The sequence below is a fragment of the Biomphalaria glabrata genome, chromosome 6, assembly GCF_947242115.1.
Source record: "Biomphalaria glabrata chromosome 6, xgBioGlab47.1, whole genome shotgun sequence".
Taxonomy (NCBI): Eukaryota; Metazoa; Mollusca; class Gastropoda; family Planorbidae; genus Biomphalaria; species Biomphalaria glabrata.
In genome coordinates this window covers 53,134,717-53,159,433 of record NC_074716.1, presented here as the reverse complement: position 1 = coordinate 53,159,433, position 24,717 = coordinate 53,134,717, and the positions used below count along the sequence as shown (strand labels likewise).

Here is a 24,717-nt window from a genome sequence, read left to right as displayed (position 1 = left end):
CGTTCAAAACAAAGTTTAAACCACAACACATTGTAGAAGCTTCCTTTACCATGGGCTCCAGCTTGCCAGATTCTGATTTCACCCATCTCTTCCACTGAACACCTTGTGCTGTGTACATGTCCCTATAGAAGATTTTGAATGGCTTCATTCTGTCGGCACACACAACACAAGCTCCTTCAAAAAATATTTTAAGAAAAAGTGAAGAAAAAAAAAAAAGGAAATGTTTCTAATTGGTAAATATGATAACATAAAAACAGCATACCATCGATGCACTTTATATCAGGCCAAGCCTTCTCTGTAGGAAATAGCAGGTCAAAAATCTAAGCATGTTGATTTCCTTGTGTAATTGACTAATTTTGGGGAGATTTTGCGTAACGAATACGCATTTTGCGTAACGGTAGTCAGGTCTGTTATATAGATAATCTAGGCCTATAGCTCTAGAATTCTAGATTAGATCTAGGCAATCTAGCAAGCCCTCATTAAATGAAAAGGGGGTGGCGTGACCAACACAACAGAATTGAACAGATTTACCCGTTTTTAAATTATAATATAAAAAACGTGTTTCCCACATATTAAGTGCTAAGCTACTCACAAGCGCGCAGCAATCAGACCAACACACAACAGAAACAGTTAAATGAAAGCGCAACACACAGGTGTAAACAAGCGAGGCCATCAACACAGCCGCAAAACATTGTTCTAGTTGTAGTGAGAGGAAAGGGGGAGGAGTCCAGTACGATCGAGCGGTCAAGCCGTTAATTAGGTCACACACACTAAGCGTGCTAGATATGCGTAGACTCTAGATCTATATATTGATAGTTTTTTGTTTTTTTTTTGTAATAGACGTTAAGCGTGCTCTAGATACCTAGGGGAGTGCAGGATTTATCTATACTGCAACATCTTATAAAATACAGACGTTACTTCAAAAAAGAAGTAGGCCTACCGGTGCTTTATTTAGTTGACTTGAATGTTTTGAAATGACCCTAAGCTATTTTGAGATATAATGAGGTAATAAATCCAGATATTATTTATTGGGGGGGGGGGGGCTATATGAGCTTTTGTAGCTATGGACAATCGGTGGCAAGACCGCACTTCAAACAGCGATGTCCTTGCGAACGCAGGTATGAACAGTATATAGAGGGACTTCTTTCGGTCCGACAGTTACGCTGGGTAGGGCACGTATCCCGTATGGGGGACGAACCTATGCCAAAGGCAGTGTTTTTTTGTGGGCTAATAGGTGGTCGACGTAACAGAGGCGCCCCACGGAAACGCTTCAAAGACCAACTTTCCTTGACTGACATAGAAGAGAGAGCACCTGGTTGCATGCGGCCTCAGAACGAGACAGTTGGAGGTCACTCACGAAGGACGCGGGATACACATTTGAGACCAAAAGAAAATCTGCTGCCGAGGACAAACGCAGACGGCGAAAAGAAAATCTAAATCGACCACCTGCGGACAATGGTTATGCTTCCCCTGGATGTGGCAAAATATGCATGTCACAGCTGGGACTGCGCAGCCTCGGGAAATACTGCATTCCTCACTGATTTTCGAACTCGAAGACTAGCCTTATTAGTATTATTATTTTGTGACAAATAATTGATAAAGTTTCAACTTGATTAAAGAATAGGTGTGGGAAAAATAACGTGGTTAAAAACAAATTGTACCAGAGATAATAATATTATTATCATACATATATATTATTTTAAATATAGATAAATAGAAACATATGTCGAAGATATAGGTCTGTGCATCAAACTCTTGCTCTAAGAAGATAAATATAGGATTAACATTGGCAAGGGAGATCAATCTACTTTAATTGTAACTTTGTCCACAACATACTTGAGACTTGAGATAGATTCTAGATAGTAGATGGACTAGATGGTTAGATCTAGATAGATCTAAATAGTACACGGTAAATAGTTCTCAACACGAAATACCAATATTTTTTTTTTTGCCATTGGTCATTATGTCTATAAACTTATTTTAAACTATAATATAGAGACTATTAGTCAGGGTTTCTGCACCAAAGTCAATATGAAATTCAAGGAGTTTTCCAGGACTTTTCCAGGAGAAATTTTAAAATTCCAGGACATAAAATTCGCGCAAAAATATTACACAACAATAGTCAAAGTGGATTATTATTATTGCTCATTAATCTTCGGACTCAAAGACAAGCCTTATTATGTGTGTGTATATATATACATACATACATACATATATATATATATATATATATATATATATATATATATGTGTGTGTGTGTGTAAGTTATCTTTTAATCTAGTAACAACTTGACTGTCATCCCAAAACCTCAAACAAACATTTTTCTTTTCAAAGATTTATTAAAGAACATTACAAATGTTTGCTATTTCATTTTTTATATTTTTTAAAAAATAAGAAACATTCTTAGAGTTGCCTTCTCTGTGGTGGAAATGTAGGCTACATTTTTAGTTCCTATGTGTATGTAGGCCTAATGTTTTATTGTTTTATTAACTGTGCTTAAATCCTCCTCATAAACAGAGCCTGTAACATGCAGGCCTATTTGTGTGTTTAGTTGGCATTTGCTTACTAAATAATAATGACTTTTGGATTATTTTTTTTTTTTTGGGGGGGGGGGGGTAATTAAACCCATTAGCGTTTTTTTTTCCAAGCACAATTTCTTTTTCAACTATGTAGTTTCCCTGTCTTTTACGACCGAAATAACTTTTACGGGCTTTCACAGCTGTGTGCGAAATATTTTGCTTAAATCTACAGTAGATCTAGAGTCTAGATTTCTAGATCTAAGTCAGAAAATTCGCGGACTTTTCACGGCTGTGAGTGAATTATCTTTACTAGATTCTATGATTTAGTGTAAAATTTAGAGTCAAGATCTAAATTTAAGACACTAAAATTCGCGACTTTTCACGGCTGTGTGAGAATTATCTTCACCTATCTACTGTAAATTTAGACTCTAGATCTAGGTGACTAAATCCGCGGATTTTTCGCGGCTGTGTGACAATTATGTTCCCTGAAACTACCGTAAATCAAGACTTTAGATCTAAGTCACAAAATTTCGCGGACTTTTCACGGATGTGTGACAATTATCTTCCCTTAATCTACCGTAAATCTAGACTCTAGATCTAAGTCACTAAAATTCGCGGACTTTTCACAGCTATGTGAGAATTATCTTCACAGAATCTAACGTAAATCCAGACTCAAGATCTAATTTAAGACACTAAAATTTGCGAATTTTTCTAGGCTTCACTACATTCTAGAGCTTGTGATTTAGCGTAAATCTAGAATCTAGCGTATTTCTAGAATAATCTAGACATTAGACTTAGATGTATCGAGATCATTAAATTGACTAAAATTCACGAAGTTTTCAAGTTAGGTTGTGAAGTATCTTCACTAGATCTAAATCTAAATACTATTTCTAGCTAGAGTCGAGATGATTTACGCAAAAACACTCTGTTACAACAAGATTTTAGGTTAGGGAGGGCCCTTCAGAAAAATAATCATTATAATGCCAGGTGAAATGCCCTTGCTTTTAGCCAAGGCCATCTTCAATCACGAGAACACGCTTCACAAGTGGGTGAAAGACGGTGTAGACGCGTCACTGGTCAGCTTATTGACACAGCCAGCCCGTAAATCAACGTGCTCAGTGAAAAAGCGATCCGATAACGATACTACTAATCTATAAATAGATTAGATCTATCTATTGTCAAGGAGCAGTATACACATTCTGCGCAAACTCGGAAATGCTCATTTCGAATCTATTTCCGCCGCGACGGCCCATCCGCAGCAACGGTGCCGAATTTTTTTAATACCCCTTTTTTTTTTTCGATCGGCGAAATTCCAGGACATTCAAGGAGATATTTTAAAATTCCAGGAGATTTCCAGGACTTTTTTATTTTTTCTGAAATTCCAGGAGATTCAAGGACATCCTTGAATTTCAGGAGGCTGCGGACACCCTGATTAGTATATCATCATCAGCTCCGCCGTCTTTACTAACTAACTCTTACTTCCCAGATAATGTCAATAATGAGATATGATTATGTGAAGTGGTCCGTATCAAGGATATTCTCTCCCTGTAGCATGATTGGGTTCTCTTGTCTGTTGTTGATCCTCATAACTTCTGTTTTCTTTTTGTTGATTAGAAGTCCAGTCTTTTTCGCTATTTCTGAGAGTCTGGTCAGTTTGATCTGAGCATTTTGTTGTGTACGGGAGAGGAGGCAGATGTCATCGGCGAAATCCAGGTCCTTTAAATGTTGTGTTAGTGTCCATTGTATGCCACTTTTATTATCTAAGACTGTCTGTCTCATGGCCCAATCGATCACCAGCAAAAATATATAGGGTGAAAGCATACATCCCTGTCTTACTCCTGTTTTTACTTGAAAAGGGTTGGTCAGCTTACCATTGTGTATTACTTGGCATGGTGAGTCATCGTATAACTGTTTAATGATATTGGTGAATTTTGTTGGAATTCCGTATTGATTCATCAGTCTCCAGATTACGTCTCTGTCAATACTGTCGAAGGCTTTCTCAAAATCAGCAAAGGTCATGTACAGAGGAGATTGCTACTTGATAGATTGTTCTATGATAATACGTAGTGTAGCAATGTGGTCAGTGCATGATTTCTCCTTACGGAATCCAGCCTGTTCTGGTCTTAGTCTTTTGTCTAGGGCATCTTTTAGGCATTCCAATATTATCCTAGTTAAGACCTTGCTAAGAGTTGACAGTAACAAGATTCCTCGCCAGTTGTTGCATTGATTAAGGTCACCTTTTTTTGGTTAATTTAATTAGGTAGCCCAGTTTCCAGATTATAGGGATCTGTTCTTGTTCCCAAATCTTGCATAGCAGTGGATGCAGCATTTCAGCTGATATTTTGTGGTCTGCTTTTAAAACCTCTACTGGTATACCATCTGGACTTGGCGCTTTTCCCTTTTTTGCATTCTTGATGGCCTTGATGATCTCCCCTTTAGTAGGAGGACCTGTGTTAACATCCATTTCTTCTGTTGTTGGGGGTATGTCCGGAATCGATTCAGGAGGATGTCGGTTCAAAATTTCCTGAAAGTGTTCGGCCCATCTATCCTTCTGTCCAACATCACTGGTGATGATTTTTCCGTGTTTGTCTTTCACTGGCTTTTCCCTTTTTTGCATTCTTGATGGGCTTGATGATCTCCCCTTTAGTAGGAGGACCTGTGTTAACATCCATTTCTTCTGTTGTTGGGGGTATGTCCGGAATCAATTCAGGAGGATGTTGGTTCAAAATTTCCTGAAAGTGTTCGGCCCATCTATCCTTCTGTCCAACATCACTGGTGATGATTTTTCCTTGTTTGTCTTTCACTGGCTTGTTGGTGTTGGTATTTCTTCCTGCTAAGGTTCTTGTTATGTCATACAACCTTTTCATGTCTCTTTGTTCTGCTGCCTTTTCTGCATCAACTGTCATTTCATGAAGGAAGCGTTTTTTGTCATCTCTTGCATTCTTTCTTATAGACTTGTTTACTGCACCATACTGGGTTTAAGATTAGCTTTTTGCTCTTCATTCTGGCATTGGTTTATCTTTTCTTTTAGCTCTTTTCATTCCTGGATTTTGGCACATGTCTCCGAAGACAACCATTTCTTGTGTTGTTTCGTTTTCCTGCCTAGGACGTCTGTACATGTGCTTTTCCATATCTCTTGGAGAGTGAGGCAGTGCTGCTCAAGGGCTTCATCTGTCACTAGTCCAGCAAGTACTTCAAATTTATTTTTACCCTCACAATTAAATAGTACCTTGTTTTCTTCGCTCATCAAGTACTGGCTGTTGAATTTGTAGTGTGGTCTGTCTGAAAAATCCTTAAAGGATTTAAGTTTGATCCTCGCTGTTGCTATTAGCAGATGAGGATCAGAAGCTACATCTGCTCCTCGTCTCACCCTAACACCAAGAAGACTTCTCTATTTCCGAGAAATTGCAAAATGGTCAATTTGGTTTTCTGTTTTACCATCTGGGGAAGTCCATGTTGTCTTGTGTATAGTTTTGTGTGGACAGATGGTTCCTCCTATGATACGATCGTTGAATGCTCAGAAGTCAGCAAATAAGTCCCCATTTTCATTGCTTGTGCCTGCATCATGTTTACCCATGTAGAGTTCCTTTCCAGCATTGTTTGTACCTACTTTTGCATTCATGTCACCCATAATAAGCTTGATATCATTTTTAGGTGTTTTTTCTAGTACTGATTTTAGAGCGTTATAAAATTCTTCTTTCTCTTCTTCTGGTGCTGCATTTGTTGGTGCATAGCACTGGATGATGGTTGTTTTCTTTCCCTTTGCATTAAACCTTGCTGACATTAGTCTTGAGGAAACTGGCTCCCATCCCAACAAAGCCTTTGATGCCTCTCTTGACAGTAGAAGTGCTACTCCCTGTGTGTGATCGTGGTCTAGATCTTCATGTCCAGAATATATAATGCTCTCCTCAGTTGTCAGATTGCTTAGACCGCTTCCATTCCAACGTGTTTCACTGAGGCCTAGAACATAGATTTTGTATTTTCTCATTTCGCTTGCCACTTCGTTTATTCTGCCGCTATCATACAGGGTTCTGATATTCCAGGCCCCTATCCTGGTTGAGACCTTGATCCTCAGAAGGTTTGTCTGTGTGCTAGCTTCCAGAGGGCTTTCACTAAAACACGTCATAGACTTCTCTCATCTGAGACTATAGCTCCAAGGTATTTGAAGCTGTTAACACTAGTCAGCTTTTGACCTCCAATACTGATGCCTCTTTTAAAGCCCTGTTGGCTATTGGTCATAATTTTTTGTTTTATTTGGCATTTATTTGCATGCCATATGCTGCAGAAATCTTGTCAATGCGCATCACCAGGTCAGCTAGTTCTTCTAGGCCATCAATGTCATCTGCAAAGCGCAAGTTAGTGATTCTTCTTCCTCCAATGTTAACAGTACCGTCATAGCCCTCGAGAGCATCTTCCATTATCCTTTCAAGGAAGATATTAAAAAGTGTTGGTGAAAGTAGGCAGCCTTGTCTTACTCCAACTGTGGTTTTGAACCAGTCCCCAATATTATTGTTGAAGTACACCGCACTGGTGGCATCCTTGTAGAGGTTCTGGGTAACTTTGACTATGTTTTTATTGATGTTGTACTTTTCCATTGTTGCCCAGAGTGCCCCGTGCCATACTCGATCAAAAGCTTTCTTGAAATCAATAAAGACATGGAAAAGATTATCTTGGTGTTGGAGATATTTTTCACAGAGTATTCTGAGGTTTAGGATTTGTTCTGTTGTGCTGCGACCTTGTCTAAAACCCACTTGTTCTTCTGGTATGATGTTGTCTGCTATCGGTTTTAGCCATTTAATATAATTTTTAACAGTACTTTGCTGGGATGGCTTATGAGGCTCGTGGTGTGATAGTTTTGACAGAGTTGTAAATTGCCTTTCTTTGGAAGGGTTATGATGAGTGATTGGGTCCAGGGTTTTGCTCATTCTCCTGATTGCCAGATCTTGTTGCAAATCGTATAGAGTGCATTTATCATGGTTTCTCCTCCCGCCTCTAGAAGTTCACCAGGAATGTTGTCAACTCCGGCCGATTTTTCCTTTTTCAGGGCTTCTACTGCTGCTGCTACTTCCGAGCGAAGAATCGGCTAGTTGTCAATGTTGGATACTGCTGGGACATTTAGTATCTCTGTATATCCTGAGATTTCAAAGTTATACAACTCTGAACAGTATTCTCTCCATCTTTTTAATACATTTTTTTCCTCAGTTAAGCATCTATTGTTTTTATCTTGTATTGTGTTGGTTCTTCCATGCTTTGAGGTTAGGTATATCATATATATATAGCTATGGTTAGGTATATCATGTATAGCTATGGTTAGGTATATCATGTATAGCTATGGTTAGGTATATCATATATATATAGCTATGGTTAGGTATATCATGTATAGCTATGGTTAGGTATATCATGTATAGCTATGGTTAGGTATATCATGTATAGCTATGGTTAGGTATATCATATATATATAGCTATGGTTAGGTATATCATGTATAGCTATGGTTAGGTATATCATGTATAGCTATGGTTAGGTATATCATGTATAGCTATGGTTAGGTATATCATGTATAGCTATGGTTAGGTATATCATGTATAGCTATGGTTAGGTATATCATGTATAGCTATGGTTAGCTATATCATATATGGTCATGTGATTCAATTGAAGTATTGTTTGCTCTTGAGCTGAGTCTGATAGTTCACTTTAAAAAAAATGTTTGATTACAATTTATTTGTACGCTATTAAACTGAAATTTAATCTTTTCTTTTTTTGTGTGTGCTAAATGTAATTTTTTGCTGTTGTTCAGCTGCATAAACCCGAAGTATTTAAATTTGAACTTTCTTTCTCTGAACAGAAACAACAAATATCAACCAACACGCTGTCATGAAGTTTGATGATGTCCTCAAGCATGTTGGAGAGTTTGGACTCTACCAAAAGAGAGTCTATTTCCTTCTCTGTCTGTTTTCTGTATTTCATGCCATGCGTATGGTTGTGTTGGTGTTTCTACAGAACACTCCAAGTTTTAGGTTGGTCATTTTCTTTTTCAAACTTTGTTAGGCCGATGTTAGAATATTCATCCGATGTTTGGGAACCCTCAACTCAACAAAATATAAAGAAACTAGAACAAATGCAAAATAGAGCAGTGAGATGTATAATAAATGAATATTCACATTTGATTACAGTAACACCATTAGTAAAATTGCTAAACTTAGAGACACTTCAGGACAGGAGAATAAAATGTAAAGTAACTATAATACATAAAACACTAAACCATAACTTATAAATAGAAAAACAAAACCTAATAAAATACTCAGAAAGACAAAAAGTTAGCGGATATTTCTTATTTAACATTCTATAACAAAGTCATACAATTGTTCCTTTTTTCCTAGTGCTATTAGGGATTGGAATGGGTTGCCTGAATCAGCTAGGAAAACCGACTTAACAGAGTTTAATTCATTGATCAACCTGCATGACTAGCTTGACACTTGAAATGGATAGGACATAATTATCTTCTCTTTTCAAGTAACATCTCAATTCAATAAGATATGATATGATTAGGAAATTAAAACATAAAATGTCTTTGTAGTTATTAGTTAAAGCATACACAGCTGATACAGTTGTATTTAACTTAAATATATAAATTATTTATAACTGAAAATCTGTTACAAGTTCCAAAATATCTTGTTTAACCTGATGTCAAAACTAAAACAAAATTAGTTGCCCAACATATTTAACTCTAACCCTAATCCTACCCAAACAAACTGAAGTGTTATCAGTACTTAAAACTCCTCCTTTGATGAGAGCCACTATCTCATTGCAAATGAACATGAAGATGACTGTAGAAATTGATGTTTGCTTTGAAAAGTCGATTACATTTGGGGCAAGTGTTAACTGTGCCCGATGCTGTCATGTCTCTATTAGCTCTTTGCTAATAGTTTTTTTGTCTCTCTTGTCAACTGTCCATCACTAGCAGGCATACACAGAGATCACACTGCCTTGAGTTTGTCTTATCAGCCACATCTGCTTTGACTTATGGCACTTCAGCATCTACTGTGTAATAACAAATTGTAGTCTATAAAACAATACAATTGTAGGCCTTTGTTTATTTAAATTGTTTATATATCCCATCTCTTATGCCATAGAATGCTTGGATGCACTACTTTCCATTTTCTTTTGTGGGGAGGGGGAGAAGGGGTATTCCGGACTATGTTTCCATTCTGCCTTTAGGCGCTCAGCAAATCATTAAATCAAATTAGCTTGAGTTGGGATTTGAGTAGTTATGACACACATTTACACATCCTACAGCTGTTATAAAGACAGCTACTAAACTTGTATTAGCGTTATGTTTACTTAAAGGAGACATTAGCGCTTGGCTTATAACCAGATCTGTTTGTCAACTATTACTCTAGTGCGAGCATCCAAGTACCAAGTGACATTTACATCTAGTGTAGACTCTCCATTGTGAAAACTTACTAATTATTTTTCTTAAAAGTTTGTCTGCAGCTGGAGAACAGCTGAAATTAAAAGTATATTTTACTTATTTTACTTTCAGATGTGCTATTCCTGACTACCCCAATGACACATATGAAGTGACTTCAGTTGATCATGAGTTAAAATTGAACAGATCAATACCTCCTGGAGACTTCTGCCACATTTTGGTCACAAGTAATTCTACTTTTGATGAGAACAATCGCCCTATGAACGCAAGTCTCGCTAAATGTAACCGCTGGGTATTTGATACATCAGTATTTACTAGTACAATTGCTAGTCAGGTAAACACCTCTCTGTAGTTGTTTTGCTTCGGTGACATTATACATTCAAATAACTTAATAACTTGGCTAGGGTCAAGGCTTAAAGGTGATATATTCATTAGACATTCTTGTCTATATGATTATGGATATTGAATAGAAAAAGAAAGCTTTGAAGTAAATCTTTCAGTCGTAGCTTGAGAAATTTTAATGTTTATGTAAATAAGTGCCAACAAGACATTGAGAGAAAAAAAATTGAAACTAAAACTATATTAAAAAATACTTGTATATGTAAGATAATTATTGAATTATTAATAATAAATGAAGGATAATTTATTTAATTTATATAGGTTTGCAGATGGGGATGGTGGGTGAGTGATAAATCGTTTGGATTCTGAACCTAGTAGTCTCAGGTTCGCATCTAGGTGAAGACTGGGATTTGGAACTTTGGAATTCTTGGTTTGCCCTTGAGTCCATGCAACTCTTATGGACATTAGTTGCCAAAAGTAAAGGTGGTCACTGTGCTGGCCACATGAGTCCCTTGTTAACCATCAGTCATTGAAACAGATGACCTTTACATCATCTGCCCTATAGGAAAGGTCTGAAAGGGCAACTTGACTTTACATCACTATAGGTTTGCAGTGGAAATAATAGACTTTGTGGAATGCATTTTTTTTTGTTTCAGTTTAGCTTGGTATGTGATGATACTACAAAAATTTCACACAGTGCCATGTCTTTCTATGGAGGATTACTTATTGGGACGTTCATACTTGGTTTCTTATCAGATCTGTAAGTCTACACTTGTCCTACTGCCTAAGTCTACTTTTGTCCTAGTGGCTTAGTCTACTGTTGTCCTAGAGCCTGTTGTCCTAGAGCCTAAGTCTACTCTTGTCCTAGTGCCTAAGTCTACTCTTATCCTAGTGCCTAAGTCTACTCTTGTTCTAGTGCCTTTAGGTGACAGTTGATTGACTAGCAAACATTAATTGTGTCAACCAAAGTTAAAGTGTTGATTTTTTTTTCAGCATCGGGCGTAAACTATGCTTGTATATATCCTTGACCTTCTTATTGCTGCTGGGAGTAGGCCAGTCATTTGCAGACAGTTATATAGCTTTTGCCATTCTGAACTTTTTTGTTGGCGTGGCCCTTACTGGCATCTTCCCTTCTGCTTATGTGATAGGTAAACAAATTAAACAGTAGAATATATATATTTATGTTTTGAGAATTTTTTTTACAAAGCTTGTATCAACTCACTTTGTCTGTCTCCACCTCCTCCTCCTCCTCCCCCCCCCCCCCCCCAAATGAAATAGCACTAAACAAAAACAATTGATAAAAATATTTCTAATCGCACAGATTTATTATTGTTGGTCTAGATTTATTACAGATTTAATTACACGGCTGATCTAAACTAATTAATACAATTACACTTCTTATAAGCTTTGTTTTTTTATATAGTATTTTTTATGTTTTTCTTATTAGAAATGTACACTTTTATAGTTCATTTGTTAATTGAATAGATCTTTCTCTTTCCTCTTCCAGTTTAAGCTCATTATGGTTAATTAGGAAATGAACATTCTTTAAAAACCATTGTAGGAGCAATTTGTGTATTATTTCATTTGGCAATGACCCATAAAAAAGTGCAAATAGAGTTTTTTTTTAAAATAACTTATTAAGAAAAAAAGAAAACAACACCAGTGCTATTTATGTCTCTTGTTTGTGTAACCATCTCATTTATCTTACTGTTACCTATCCATCATGCTTTGCTCTAAAATCATTGCATGGCACCTGCGATCACTCGACAGTTAGAATATGCCCTACTTGTCTCGTCTTCCTCAGCCAGGTTGTTACCAGTGTCAGGATTTCTGTCAACCACTGTCATTGATTCATCTGACACGCAATCAAATATTCAGTCACTAATATTTGGTCCCAAGCATTAACAAGGTTGCTGGCTACTCACCACAATCTGTGACCCTAAAATCTGAGCTTTTTGTCATTACAGTGTTGATGTTGAAGCTGATTTTATAACATGAGACCTTACCCCTCATAGTCTTCCATACAAAAACTGTCATAGATCAGCAACCAAACAACTAGCAGGAGCTAAAGAACTTGGACTATAGGACCATTCAAAATTACTTTACCTTTACCTATTCCTTAGTCTGTTGACCAGTGGGGCACCATGCAAGATTTTTTGACTGTCTTTCTCCATTCCTCTCTTGTCTTTTGCCTAAGCTAGAACCTCTTTCAATGGCAGGCCATTCTTTTATGTTGTCTTCCCAAAGCTTTCTCTGTCAACCTCTTCTTCTTTTTCTTGGTACTGTTCCCTGAAGGAGGGCCTTTGCGAGCCCCGAAGACCTTGTAATATGGCCATAGGTTTTTAGCAGGTCATCATAGGGTCCAATCGCTACGGTAACCCTTTCTCTTATCTCTTGGTTTGTGATGCAGACTTTAAATGTGATGCTTAGGATCCTTCTGTAGCATCTCAATTCCATTGCTAGGATCCTCCTCTCTAGCTCTGCAGTCAGCATCCAAGAGGAATGTGCCACGACCAGGGAGCGCATCAAAGTTACTAGCATAATAATAATGATAAAAATAATAATTTAATTTATAGAGCCCTGTTAACAAACAGAATGTAGGCTCAAGGCGCTGTGATAACATTATAAACATAAACACAAGAGTTAAAATGACATATCTAAAAAAGTTCTGAACAGATAGGTCTTAATGTTCTTCTTGGATGTAGTGTAGCATGTTATCTGTCTAAGATTAATGCGGAATGAGTTCCAAACCTTTGGTCCATGCACTAAAAAAGCCTGCAAACTGAAACTTTTGAATCAGCAAAGTTAGTCATTTCTAAATAATCCATCCATCCTAGTGGTGCTACAGCCCAAGGAGTCTGGCCTGCCTCAACACATCCCTCCATTCAGATTTCTGCTAAGCCTTTCATCTCCATGCCCAAAACCCCAAGCTGTTGAAGATATTTCTAAATAATCCATCCTTCCCAGTGGTGCTACAGCCCAAGGAGGGCTCTAGCCTGCTCAACACATCCCTCCATTCAGATTTCTGATAAGCCTTGCATCTCCATGCCAAAACCCCTAGCTGTTGTAGATATTTCTAAATAATCCATCCATCCCAGTGGTGCTACAGCCCATGGAAGGCTCTGGCCTGCCTCAACACATCCCTCCATTCAGATTTCTGCTAAGCCTTTCATCTCCATGTCCAAACCCCAAGCTGTTGTAGATATTTCTAAATAATCCATCCTTCCCAGTGGTGCTACAGCCCATGAAAGGCTCTGGCCTGCCTCAACACATCCCTCCATTCAGATTTCTGCCAAGCCTTTCATCTCCATGTCCAAACCCCAAGCTGTTGAAGATATTTCTAAATAATCCATCCATCCCAGTGGTGCTACAGCCCATGAAAGGCTCTGGCCTGCCTCAACACATCCCTCCATTCAGATTTCTGCTAAGCCTTTCATCTCCATATCCAAATGCCAAGCTGTTGTAGATATTTCTAAATAATCCATCCATCCCAGTGGTGCTACAGCCCATGAAAGGCTCTGGCCTGCCTCAACACATCCCTCCATTCAGATTTCTGCTAAGCCTTTCATCTCCATATCCAAATGCCAAGCAGTTGTAGATATTTCTAAATAATCCATCCATCCCAGTGGTGCTACAGCCCATGAAAGGCTCTGGCCTGCCTCAACACATCCCTCCATTCAGATTTCTGCCAAGCCTTTCATCTCCATGTCCAAACCCCAAGCTGTTGTAGATATTTCTAAATAATGCTTCCCTTTTTTTTTTCTTTTTTACATTCCTTGTCTTTTTTTTTTGTGTGTTCAATACCTCGTATATGCATTTTAAAAACCTTACTGTATTTTTAAAACCTTATTGTATTAGTCCACCAATTTAAATTTCCTTTGCAGTTATGTTTAAAATCCACTAGGCACTTTACAGTTTAAATTCAAATCAGTAAGCTGGTAAATTTGCACTGGCCATAGGAAAAATAGTTGCTTACTAGTCTGTCACTGAAAAGAAATATCTTTGGCTTGTTTCAGGTATAGAGATAGTTGGACCATCCAAGAGAACCAACACAGGCATGATTACACAGCTGTTCTTCTCTACTGGGGTTGTTAGTGTTGCTGGCTTGGCCTACTTGATCCGAAGCTGGCAATATTTATTGCTGGCTATTACTGCCCCGCTTGTTCTCTTCTTCACTATGTGGTGGTAAATATTTTGTTTCTTTTAAAGATTATTATAGCTTTTTATATAGCGCTACTTTCATGCTTATAGCATGCTCAGAGCACTTTTGGTCCAATCTCATTTATGGACCGGTTTTGGGGGGGGGGGGGGGGGGAGGGGTATCTAGGAGTTGGTTTTCCGTGCTGCCTTTAGGCGCTCAGTAAACACAACTCTGCCTGAGTTGGGTGTCGAACCTCGAGCCCCCCTTCTAGGTAGCCAAGCCAAGTTCAAGCGCACTTGGCCTCTCGACCACGCTTCCCACCAAGATGCCTTTGTAATCACAGCACATTTGTCTGGGTATGGGCCTCTTAGTTCTAGAAAGATGGCTAAGCCACTTAACTTATAACCCTAAAACCTTCAGACATAATGACTTTCATTTGATTGTTTTCTATTTCTATAAATATTTCACTTCAATAGCTAATAACCTAAGACTCTTAAATAGACTTTGGCTAACAAACTTTGTTATGTTATATGTTCCACTTTTGTAATTAAGAGTTGGGAAGACATTTGTTACTGTAGTTCTATTTAGAACCTCATTCAATGGCAGGCCATTCTTTCTATTTCTAGTTCTATTTCTTTTAAAGATGCCTTTGTAATCACAGCACATTTGTCTGGGTATGGGCCTCTTAGTTCTAGAAAGATGGCTAAGCTACTTAACTTATAACGCTAAAAACTTCAGACATAATGACTTTCATTTGATTGTTTTCTATTTCTATAAATATTTCACTTCAATAGCTAATAACCTAAGACTCTTAAATAGACTTTGGCTAACAAACTTTGTTATGTTATATGTTCCACTTTTGTAATTAAGAGTTGGGAAGACATTTGTTACTGTAGTTCTATGGCAACTCCCTTACATCAGTATGTCTGAACAACTGTTCTGTCTGGGAGGATTCAAGCCATTGTACATTTGTTGTATCCCCATTACAGTTGGCTCATATCTCTGGGCTCTCAGGTTGGCTCATATCTCTGGGCTCTCAGGTTGGCTCATATCTCTAGGCTTTCAGGTTGGCTCATATCTCTAGGCTCTCAGGATGGCTCATATCTCTGGGCTCTCTGGTTGGCTCATATCTCTAGGCTCTCAGGTTGGCTCATATCTCTGGGCTCTCAGGTTGGCTCATATCTCTGGGCTCTCAGGTTGGCTCATATCTCTAGGCTCTCATGTTGGCTCATATCTCTGGGCTCTCAGGTTGGCTCATATCTCTGGGCTCTCAGGTTGGCTCATATCTCTAGGCTCTCAGGTTGGCTCATATCTCTAGGCTCTCAGGTTAGCTCATATCTCTGGGCTCTCAGGTTAGCTCATATCTCTAGGCTCTCAGGTTGGCTCATATCTCTAGGCTCTCAGGTTGGCTCATATCTCTAGGCTCTCAGGTTAGCTCATATCTCTGGGCTCTCAGGTTAGCTCATATCTCTAGGCTCTCAGGTTGGCTCATATCTCTAGGCTCTCAGGTTGGCTCATATCTCTAGGCTCTCAGGTTGGCTCATATCTCTAGGCTTTCAGGTTGGCTCATATCTCTGGGCTCTCAGGTTGGCTCATATCTCTAGGCTTTCAGGTTGGCTCATATCTCTAGGCTTTCAGGTTGGCTCATATCTCTAGGCTTTCAGGTTGGCTCATATCTCTGGGCTCTCAGGTTGGCTCATATCTCTGGGCTCTCAGGTTGGCTCATATCTCTAGGCTCTCAGGTTGGCTCATATCTCTAGGCTTTCAGGTTGGCTCATATCTCTAGGCTTTCAGGTTGGCTCATATCTCTGGGCTCTCAGGTTGGCTCATATCTCTGGGCTCTCAGGTTGGCTCATATCTCTGGGCTCTCAGGTTGGCTCATATCTCTGGGCTCTCAGGTTGGCTCATATCTCTGGGCTCTCAGGTTGGCTCATATCTCTAGGCTTTCAGGTTGGCTCATATCTCTAGGCTCTCTGGTTGGCTCATATCTCTAGGCTCTCAGGTTGGCTCATATCTCTGGGCTCTCAGGTTGGCTCATATCTCTAGGCTTTCAGGTTGGCTCATATCTCTAGGCTCTCTGGTTGGCTCATATCTCTAGGCTCTCAGGTTGGCTCATATCTCTAGGCTTTCAGGTTGGCTCATATCTCTAGGCTTTCAGGTTGGCTCATATCTCTGGGCTCTCAGGTTAGCAGTGAGACTTAAGGTTGAGCATACTGGGAAGACTCCCCCATATTTCTTCCACCGTATTTTCCATTCAGATTCAAGATGCTTGTAGAATTATCTAGTCCAAGTAGCATTTAGCCAAAACATTCTGATCATAAAACTGGTTGCTAAACATCTTTTTACTATTTAAGATATAGAATGAATATGTAAATTGTGCTACTAAATTATCTAATAATCTTTCATTGTAAAGTTTTGAATAAAAAATAAATAAAATTCATAATCAAATCTTTTGTTATTAGAACAACTAACTGCTTCAAAAAGAGTTGTTTTTTTACAAAATCCCAATTTTTGTTTTACTTCTTAGCTTTATCCCAGAATCACCGAGATGGCAGATTCAAAAGGGACATTACTCAAAAGCCAGAGAAACAGTTTTAACAGCAGCAAAAGTAAACAAAACAAGTGTCCCTCAATGGATTCTGGATGTGGTCATGCCTCTAGAAAAAAAAGATGACAAAAGTTTAGACGAGGAAAATGTCCAAAAGGGCAAATTTATCGACCTATTTAAAAGCAAAACAATTTGTAAAAGAACGCTTATATCATTTTTCTTGTGGTAAGTAGATGTCTATGTTTTGTTATTGTATATTAAAGTCTATACATTTTTTTTTAGAATTTAAAAGTATAAAATATATATAAATCAGATTATACTTACTTAAAGGAGACATGAGTTACAGTATGATTAAGTCAAACAAGGATGACAATTAATCAAACTTATTTTTAAAAGTTCTCTGAAAATAAATCTGATGCAAGTACAAGTATGTTATGTACTGTATCAAAGCTCAATGATTAAGACTAAGACTGCTTTATAGATCCTTATGGAAATTTATTTTGATAAAGTCAGTGCTTAATCACCCTTTCCCCGGGTACGCTGTTCTGCCTCACCGTGGCACCCGGGTGGAAACGGTTACTTGAGGGGGTAACTAGGCTAAATGAATGTCGAAACATAACTCCCGTGGGGATGCCCACAGGTAGACGAGAGTCCACCCATTGCAGTGGCGGAGTTGCAAAAGAGTCCCCATAAATCTGTCACACATCCATGCGCTGTTCCTCAAGGGACCGTTACATAAATGGCGAGTCCCCCATGGTTAGCTTGGTATAACGAAGGAAACTGGCGGAGGCTCCCAGTGTCCTCGGCCTTCGGCCATGTTCAGCCAAGCAATCGTCCGGGGCCAAAGGCATTGGAAACAGCAATGCTTTACATAGGCATTGACTCGGGTTTCTCTCAAACAGAATTGTGTGTTCACGCAGGTTTTTTTTTTTTTACTGTTTGGCGTCCAAACAGGTTTTTTTTTCAAACTTTGAGCTCGAAGAGCCTTCTGCTCAGCTTATAAGATGATCAAACGGATCACCCTTTCAAATTGGATTGTAGATTGTACTGATTGTAGATTGTACTGATTGTAGATTGTACTGATTGTACATTGTACTGATTGTAGATTGTACTGATTGTAGATTGTACTGATTGTACATTGTACTGATTGTAGATTGTACTGATTGTAGATTGTACTGATTGTGGATCATACTGATTGTAGATTGTGCTGATTGTAGATTGTGCTGATTGTAGATTGTACTGATTGTAGATTGTACTGATTGTAGATTGTTTTTTCAGGGCTTGCCTTGTAATGTCAACATCTATTGTTGGCAATATCTTTATGGTTTACCTAGTTAAAGTGTAAGCATATGGGAATACTAACACAGTCAAAACAACATGGAGAAAAAAAAATCTGTCTAAATGCAATTTCATATTTTTTGTGCGTATGTTTATGTGTATTCACAACATTTCATGTAGAATGTAGTCGTTCAGAGGTTTGGCTTCAAAGTTTTCTCGGTGGATAACCGGCCAAGGTAAATAAGCCCCTCCTGCCCAAAACTTACTAGTTGCTGGCCTTTGCCCCTTCTTCTGTCAGTGGTAACAGTTCTGTCATTTCCAATATCTGAGCCACACGTCAAGGCCAGGACTTGCACTGGTTGTCAGAGACTATTGGACATGCTTTGTAAAATGTTTTACATGTTTCGGATGTTCCTTCAGAGTTGAAGATAGTTTACTTCCTAGTCCAAACCTCCTGCAGGACGCCGGGGGATGGGAGCGGGCAGGGTTTGAACCCTGGACCATCGATAAATCCAAACGACAGTCCAGCGCGCAAACCGCACAACCAGGCAGCCATCCCGGCCAGGCAGTCCAGTAGTCAACAGTCCAGTGCTTATATCCATTACCACATCCAGTAATAAAAACCTTATGGAACCAACTTGTGAAAAGTCAAAAGTCTCATTACACTTTTTGTGAAACTATTTTTAAATAAAAATAACTGACTAGATAATTGTTCCATTTCTTGGCATGTAAAGGAATTCTTGACTATAATTTTCTATTTTTCAGGTTTGCTATTGCCATTACTTTTTATGGTCTGATATTTAACACCACAAACTTAGGATCTGGTTCAATCTTCTTGAATTTCTTCCTGTCTGGGCTTGTTGAGTTCCCTGCCCATATACTGACACTACTTACCATTGATAAGTAAGTAACAAAAATATAAACATTTTTGTTTTTGGTCATTTAATGTTGTTAATTACAGTTAATGCAGATTTTTAGTTTAAAACTACATTTATCCTCCATGTAGTTTAAAGGTTGACATTCATAATGTAGTTAGAAAAATGTATCTGTTTATCTTAAGTGACCCTATATATTTGAGCTCTAGACTGTCAACTATAAGAGCAGTTTTTATTTTACCACCAAATAACGTTTGAATTTGGGGTGTGACTTTTTATAATTGTCTCCTTTATTGCTGGGATAAGCTGGTTATTTGGTGGGTCATTTCATACTAGCGTGTTCATATTAGTATACCTTTGAGTGGGAGACCTGCTTTTAAGTTGGGTCATGAACCAGTCTAAAAATCTTTTCTTGTCCAAAGATCAAACAAGAGTTCTGTATTTTTTATGGCTAGTGGCTCTCCTCTGTGGCAAAATATTTCAGTCACTGCTGGTTTTTGGAATGCCTTATTATTATTGTTATTATTTAGAAATGAACTTACTTTCATTCTCTGGCATTGCCAGGGTCGAGGGAAACTGCCCACTGACAGATAATCATCTTCTTTTTTCAAGTAACGTCTGTATTTCATAAGATACAATAATGAGAAGCTTCTGAGGAATGTTTAAGTCCTCTCCTGTGTTTGCGAGGTCAGTTGTCACTATCCCTTCAGGCTTTATTGTTATTTCAGATAACTTCCATTGTCGTTTAATCTCCAAGCTTAGGTTTTCATTTTTTGTTCTTATTTCAGTTTCAGTTTTTTTTATATTATAATTATTACTATTGTTATAATTATTTTTTCAGTTGACTTTATGGTTTTTTTTTATAGTCCATAAATACCTCATAAACTGTTGAATCCAACGATGGGAAATTCTTTTTACACCAATAAAAAAAAAATCATTAGTAGTTTTGCTCATAAAGCATTTTTTTACATCTTATTACATTGCATCTCTATTACAAGATGATATTCTGCTACTACTCTTGCGCACACTCCATTGGCTTCCTATGGAAGCGAGAATGGACTATTAGGAGGCCACACTTTGTCATCAGTGTATCAATAATAAAGAAATGCCATTGTACTTTAGCAAACTGATCACTTCATATGTCCTCCAGAGAGCCCTGTGCTTAATGGACTCAACGCTTCTAGTGGTGCCATGTTTCTCCCTCAAAAGCTACAGTCTGCTGGTTTTTTCAGTGCACGGACCAAAGGTTTAGAACTCACTCCCCATTGATCTCAGACAGACAACATACACTACATTCAAGAAGAACATTAAGACTTATCTGTTTAAAACTTTTGTAGTTTAGTTTGTCATTTTAGCTCTCGTGTTTGTGTTTGTAATGTTATTACAGCGCCTTGAGCCTACATTTTGTTTGTTAACAGCGCTCTATAAATAAAATTATGATTATTAAATTATTATTACATTGCATCTCTATTATATGGCTACTCTTATTACATTCTCTATCTCTATTGTTCTGTGTCTCATAGATTGGGTAGAAAGAGAGTTTTGTTTGGCATGATGATGACCAGTGGTTTGGCATGTCTTGGCTGTGTTCTGTCAATAATGCTGACCGCTGAAGGTGAGAGCTCTTTGAATTCATTCCTATCATACACATTTTTTTCTGTACAAAATTTTTTTTTATGCAAATCATTATGTAATAATTTATTTTAAAAAATTTTATCATTGTCAAATAACTTCTTAGAAAGAAAAAATATAGAATATTTTGTTTCCTTATTTTTATGATTCGTCTACCATAGCATTCCGATTTTTTTTTCTTCCTTAGTGATAAAGAAATTTGGCTGCTGTTTCATTATTATGTTATACTTCATCTTATTAACACACATGAAATATGAACAATATAAGTAAATTGATTTTCTGTTATCAGAACATCAATGGCTGACTGTAACTCTAGCAATGATTGGCAAGTTTGGAGCAGCTGGATGCTATGGCTGCATGTACATGTACACAGCTGAACTGTTCCCAACTGTAATAAGGAACTCAGCACTGGGGGCTGGAACAAGCTGTGCTAGACTGGGTGCCATGTTTGCTCCTTACGTTGCCTTAGAGGTAAGCTATGTTACCGTTGTTACTATCTTAATCATTTCAAACTGAAACCAAAAGTAAAATATATTGACTTAAAGAGAGTTCTACTATTTTTAAAATAGAATTCTGACATCTGCTTTGGCATCCTGCCTGTTTCTTCTTTTGGACTTATATTGAACATAGTAAAAGACAATTTCTCTTGTGACATATGGTTTGTAGAAAATGGGAGTAATACAACAATAGCTTAGTTTGAAACGTTGGGGCACTCTTCTAACAAACTTGCCCAGAAATCATTTAATGGATGGTCTTTGTATTCATGTTTCAAAAATGGAGTCACTGTTTTAATCATATAGATTTTCATAGTTGTGCTTTAACCTACAGTACAGAATATGGGTACTCCTGTATGCTGATGATGCAGCTATTGTGGCTGATTCTGATATTCAGCTACAGTACCTGGTTGACAAACTATCTGCTGCTTTGCCAGAAGTTCGGCTTAAACATCAGTCAAAGCAAGACTTAGATACTTGTCCAAGACACAAACACTGCACCTCATGTAAGCATTAATGGCCAACCATTAGAAATTGTCGATCACTTTTGTTACCTTGGCTCCATCATATCCAGCAACACTCTACTGGATAAAGACATTAATAACAGGATAGTCAAGGCAATGGCCACCATGTCACGGTTGCAGAAAAGAGTCTGGGACAACATATTTCTGACTAACAGTACTAAAGCCCTAATCTACCGGACCTGTGTGTTGAGCACTTTGCTGTACGGAAGTGAAATATGGTCAATCTACTCAAAGCAGGAAAAAAAAAAAGCTGAATGTCTTCCACCTCCGATGCCTAAGGTGGATCTTTAAAATAAGGTGGCAAGATAAGATAACCAATGAGGAAGTGCTTCGAAGAGCATGGTGCCAGGACATCCGCTCTGTTATCAGCAGCAGATGCCTTGGCTGGCTTGGCCACGTTCGTAGAATGCAAGTAGGTCGACTTCCACAGGACATTCTGTATGGCGATCTAATAGAAGGCAGGAGAGCCGTTGGTCGCCCACTTTTATGTTGTACGGGTGTATGCAAACGCGACATGAAGCTCTTCAAAATTGACACTACCAGCTAGGAAGAGGTGGCACTGGATAGATCCACATGGAGAGAGAGCATAAAGGAAGGGTCATGGATTGCAGATGTCATACACAACAGAAGCAGAAAGAAATGTGAAAATGCAACGGCGCCTGGTGATTACATATGCCCAACCTGTGATTGCAGCTGTGTATCAAGGATTGGCCTCTTAGTCACACAAGAAGTTGCAAAGGGAAAAGATCGTCTCTTGAGACGTAAAATGCCACAGAAGAATATGGAGTCTCAACCCAGAAATCACTTGTACTAGATTTCTTTAAATATTTTTAAAGATTTGATTTCAAGTTTCGTAGGCGTTCTAAAAATAATTTTTCATTTACTTTCCAATGTAATTGAAGTGAACATTTGTATGAAACGGAAAAGCAATTAAGCTACTCAATCCAAGGAATGAAACTCAAAATTATATTTTTTTCAAGAGATGCAGTTTTTCTTTTGTACAGTAGAGTCCTTAAAATTTGGCAGCTCAGATAACTCAGCCTCAGATAACTTGAACACACCCTGACAGCCCAGATGACTCAGCCACACCATGGCAGCTTTAATAAGTTGACCACACCCTGACAGCCCAGATGACTCAGCCACACCATTGCAACCAACTGCTTGTCTGTTTTAGCAGTTGTTTTGTTTTGCTTAACATGTTTCAGATGTTCCTTTGGATTCTGATGATAATTATATACTGGCCCATACCTCAAGCGAAATGACAGTGGATTGTAGCATGCAGGGTTTGAACCCAGGACTTTAAGACCACTAAATGATAGTCCGGAGCTCATACCCCTTGATCAGTAAACCAATCAGCCATCCAGTTTATTTTGATCATATATTTTTTTTTCTCTGAGGTTTCCTGTTTTGATAAATGACTGTAGGCTCTGTACAAGCACTGTAAATTTTGTTACATCTGACTCTATCATGTCAACATTTTCGGTTACTGTTTGTAACTCTGATCACCATCCACATCATTGTTTTTTGTTTTCTCAAGGGAGCTAAAAGTGGTGGAACATTGGGTCAAGGTGTTCCATTGTTAGTGTTTGGCTGTCTCATTGTGTTTGGAGGTGCCCTCTTGTGCTTCATGCCTGAAACATTGAACAAAAAGTTGCCTGAAACAGTGACTGACATCAAGAATTTTAGCAAGTAAGGGAAAGTAGTTTTTAGTGTTCTTTAACGTATAAGTCATTACTTGCACTGAAACCCAAATTGTAAGCACTGAGCAGATTCAACTTTTACTTTTCGATTTAAAGTTCATATCTTGTTAAATAATGGCTGCTTGGCTCATTACCTTTTAGCTACTTGTTAAATGTCTTGTTGGCTCATTACATTTTAGCTACTTGTTAAATAATTTCTTCTTGGCTCATTACCTTTAACTACTAGTAAAATAATGGCTGCTTGGCTCATTACCTTCTAGCTACTAGTTAAATAATGGCTGCTTGGCTCATTACCTTCTAGCTATTTGTTAAATAATGGCTGCTTGGCTCATTACCTTCTAGCCACTTGTTAAATAATGGCTGCTTGGCTCATCACCCTCTAGTTAACCAATGACATCCTGGCATCCTTCAGGATGTTTGAGCTAGGGCATAATGATTTTCATTTATAAAGGAAAGTCCAAAAGATATTAACCAAAGAAAACAATTAGACTCATCGTGTCCCAGCCAATCATAAACATTAGCAGGATGAAGGAAGCAATTAGCCTCTGTCTAGTAAATACAAATGATAAATGAAAGTCTAGCTTGCAACTTCTAACCACTTTGGGATTAATATTGTTTGTAAAATTCCACCTAGTCAGGGCCGGTCTTAGGCCACTGCAACCTATGCGGTCGCAGTGGGCCCCGCGCTTTCATAGGCCCTGCGCTAATTTTATGTGTAATTATAAATTGCAAAATATATACGAGAAATTCCTGGAAATAGCATGCACTTATTAAAATTTCCAGAAAACTCATAAAAATCTCATGAAAAATAGACAAAAGTATCATTTGTGTGTGTGTCATTCATTATGGAAACGCTAATCCTACGCGCGATTAAAAAAAAAAGACTTTGTCAGCTTTCATTAAATAAAATGTAATAATCGGATGAATTTTCCCTTTAACCGGAAGTTCCAATACCGTATTTACTTTTATAATAAGGCTAGTCTTCGAGTCCGTAGATTAATGAGCAATACAGTATTTCCCGTGGCTGTGCAGTCCCAGCTGTGACCTACATAGTTTGCCACATCCAGGGCAAGCATAACCATTGTCCGCAGGTGGTCAATTTAGATTTTCTTTTCGCCGTCTGCGTTTGTCCTCGGCAGCAGATTTTCTTTTGGTCTCAAATGTGCATCCCGCGGCCTTCGTGAGTGACCTCCAGCTGTCTCGTTCTGAGGCCGCATGCAACCAAGTGCTCTCTTCTAT

General features: G+C 38.2%; 1 protein-coding gene across 2 annotated transcripts in view; it reads left to right on the top strand.

Moving 5' to 3' along the window:
- Positions 1-1,793: 1,793 nt before the first annotated feature.
- LOC106067205 (organic cation transporter protein-like) overlaps positions 1,794-24,717 on the top strand; it is a 28,176-nt gene continuing 5,252 nt past the window's right edge. Inside the window, exons 1-11 of one of the 2 annotated variants that reach the window (XM_056034203.1) lie at positions 1,794-1,909; positions 8,364-8,535; positions 10,062-10,281; positions 10,943-11,046; positions 11,280-11,434; positions 14,303-14,471; positions 16,955-17,200; positions 19,019-19,156; positions 20,652-20,743; positions 21,050-21,231; positions 23,316-23,467. In XM_056034203.1, coding sequence (XP_055890178.1) covers positions 8,393-8,535; positions 10,062-10,281; positions 10,943-11,046; positions 11,280-11,434; positions 14,303-14,471; positions 16,955-17,200; positions 19,019-19,156; positions 20,652-20,743; positions 21,050-21,231; positions 23,316-23,467 — 1,601 coding nt within the window. In that variant the 5' untranslated portion in view covers positions 1,794-1,909; positions 8,364-8,392. Of the gene's footprint in view, positions 1,910-2,013; positions 2,182-8,363; positions 8,536-10,061; positions 10,282-10,942; positions 11,047-11,279; positions 11,435-14,302; positions 14,472-16,954; positions 17,201-19,018; positions 19,157-20,651; positions 20,744-21,049; positions 21,232-23,315; positions 23,468-24,717 lie in introns of those variants that run through there. The other variant, XM_056034202.1, reaches the window with a different exon arrangement.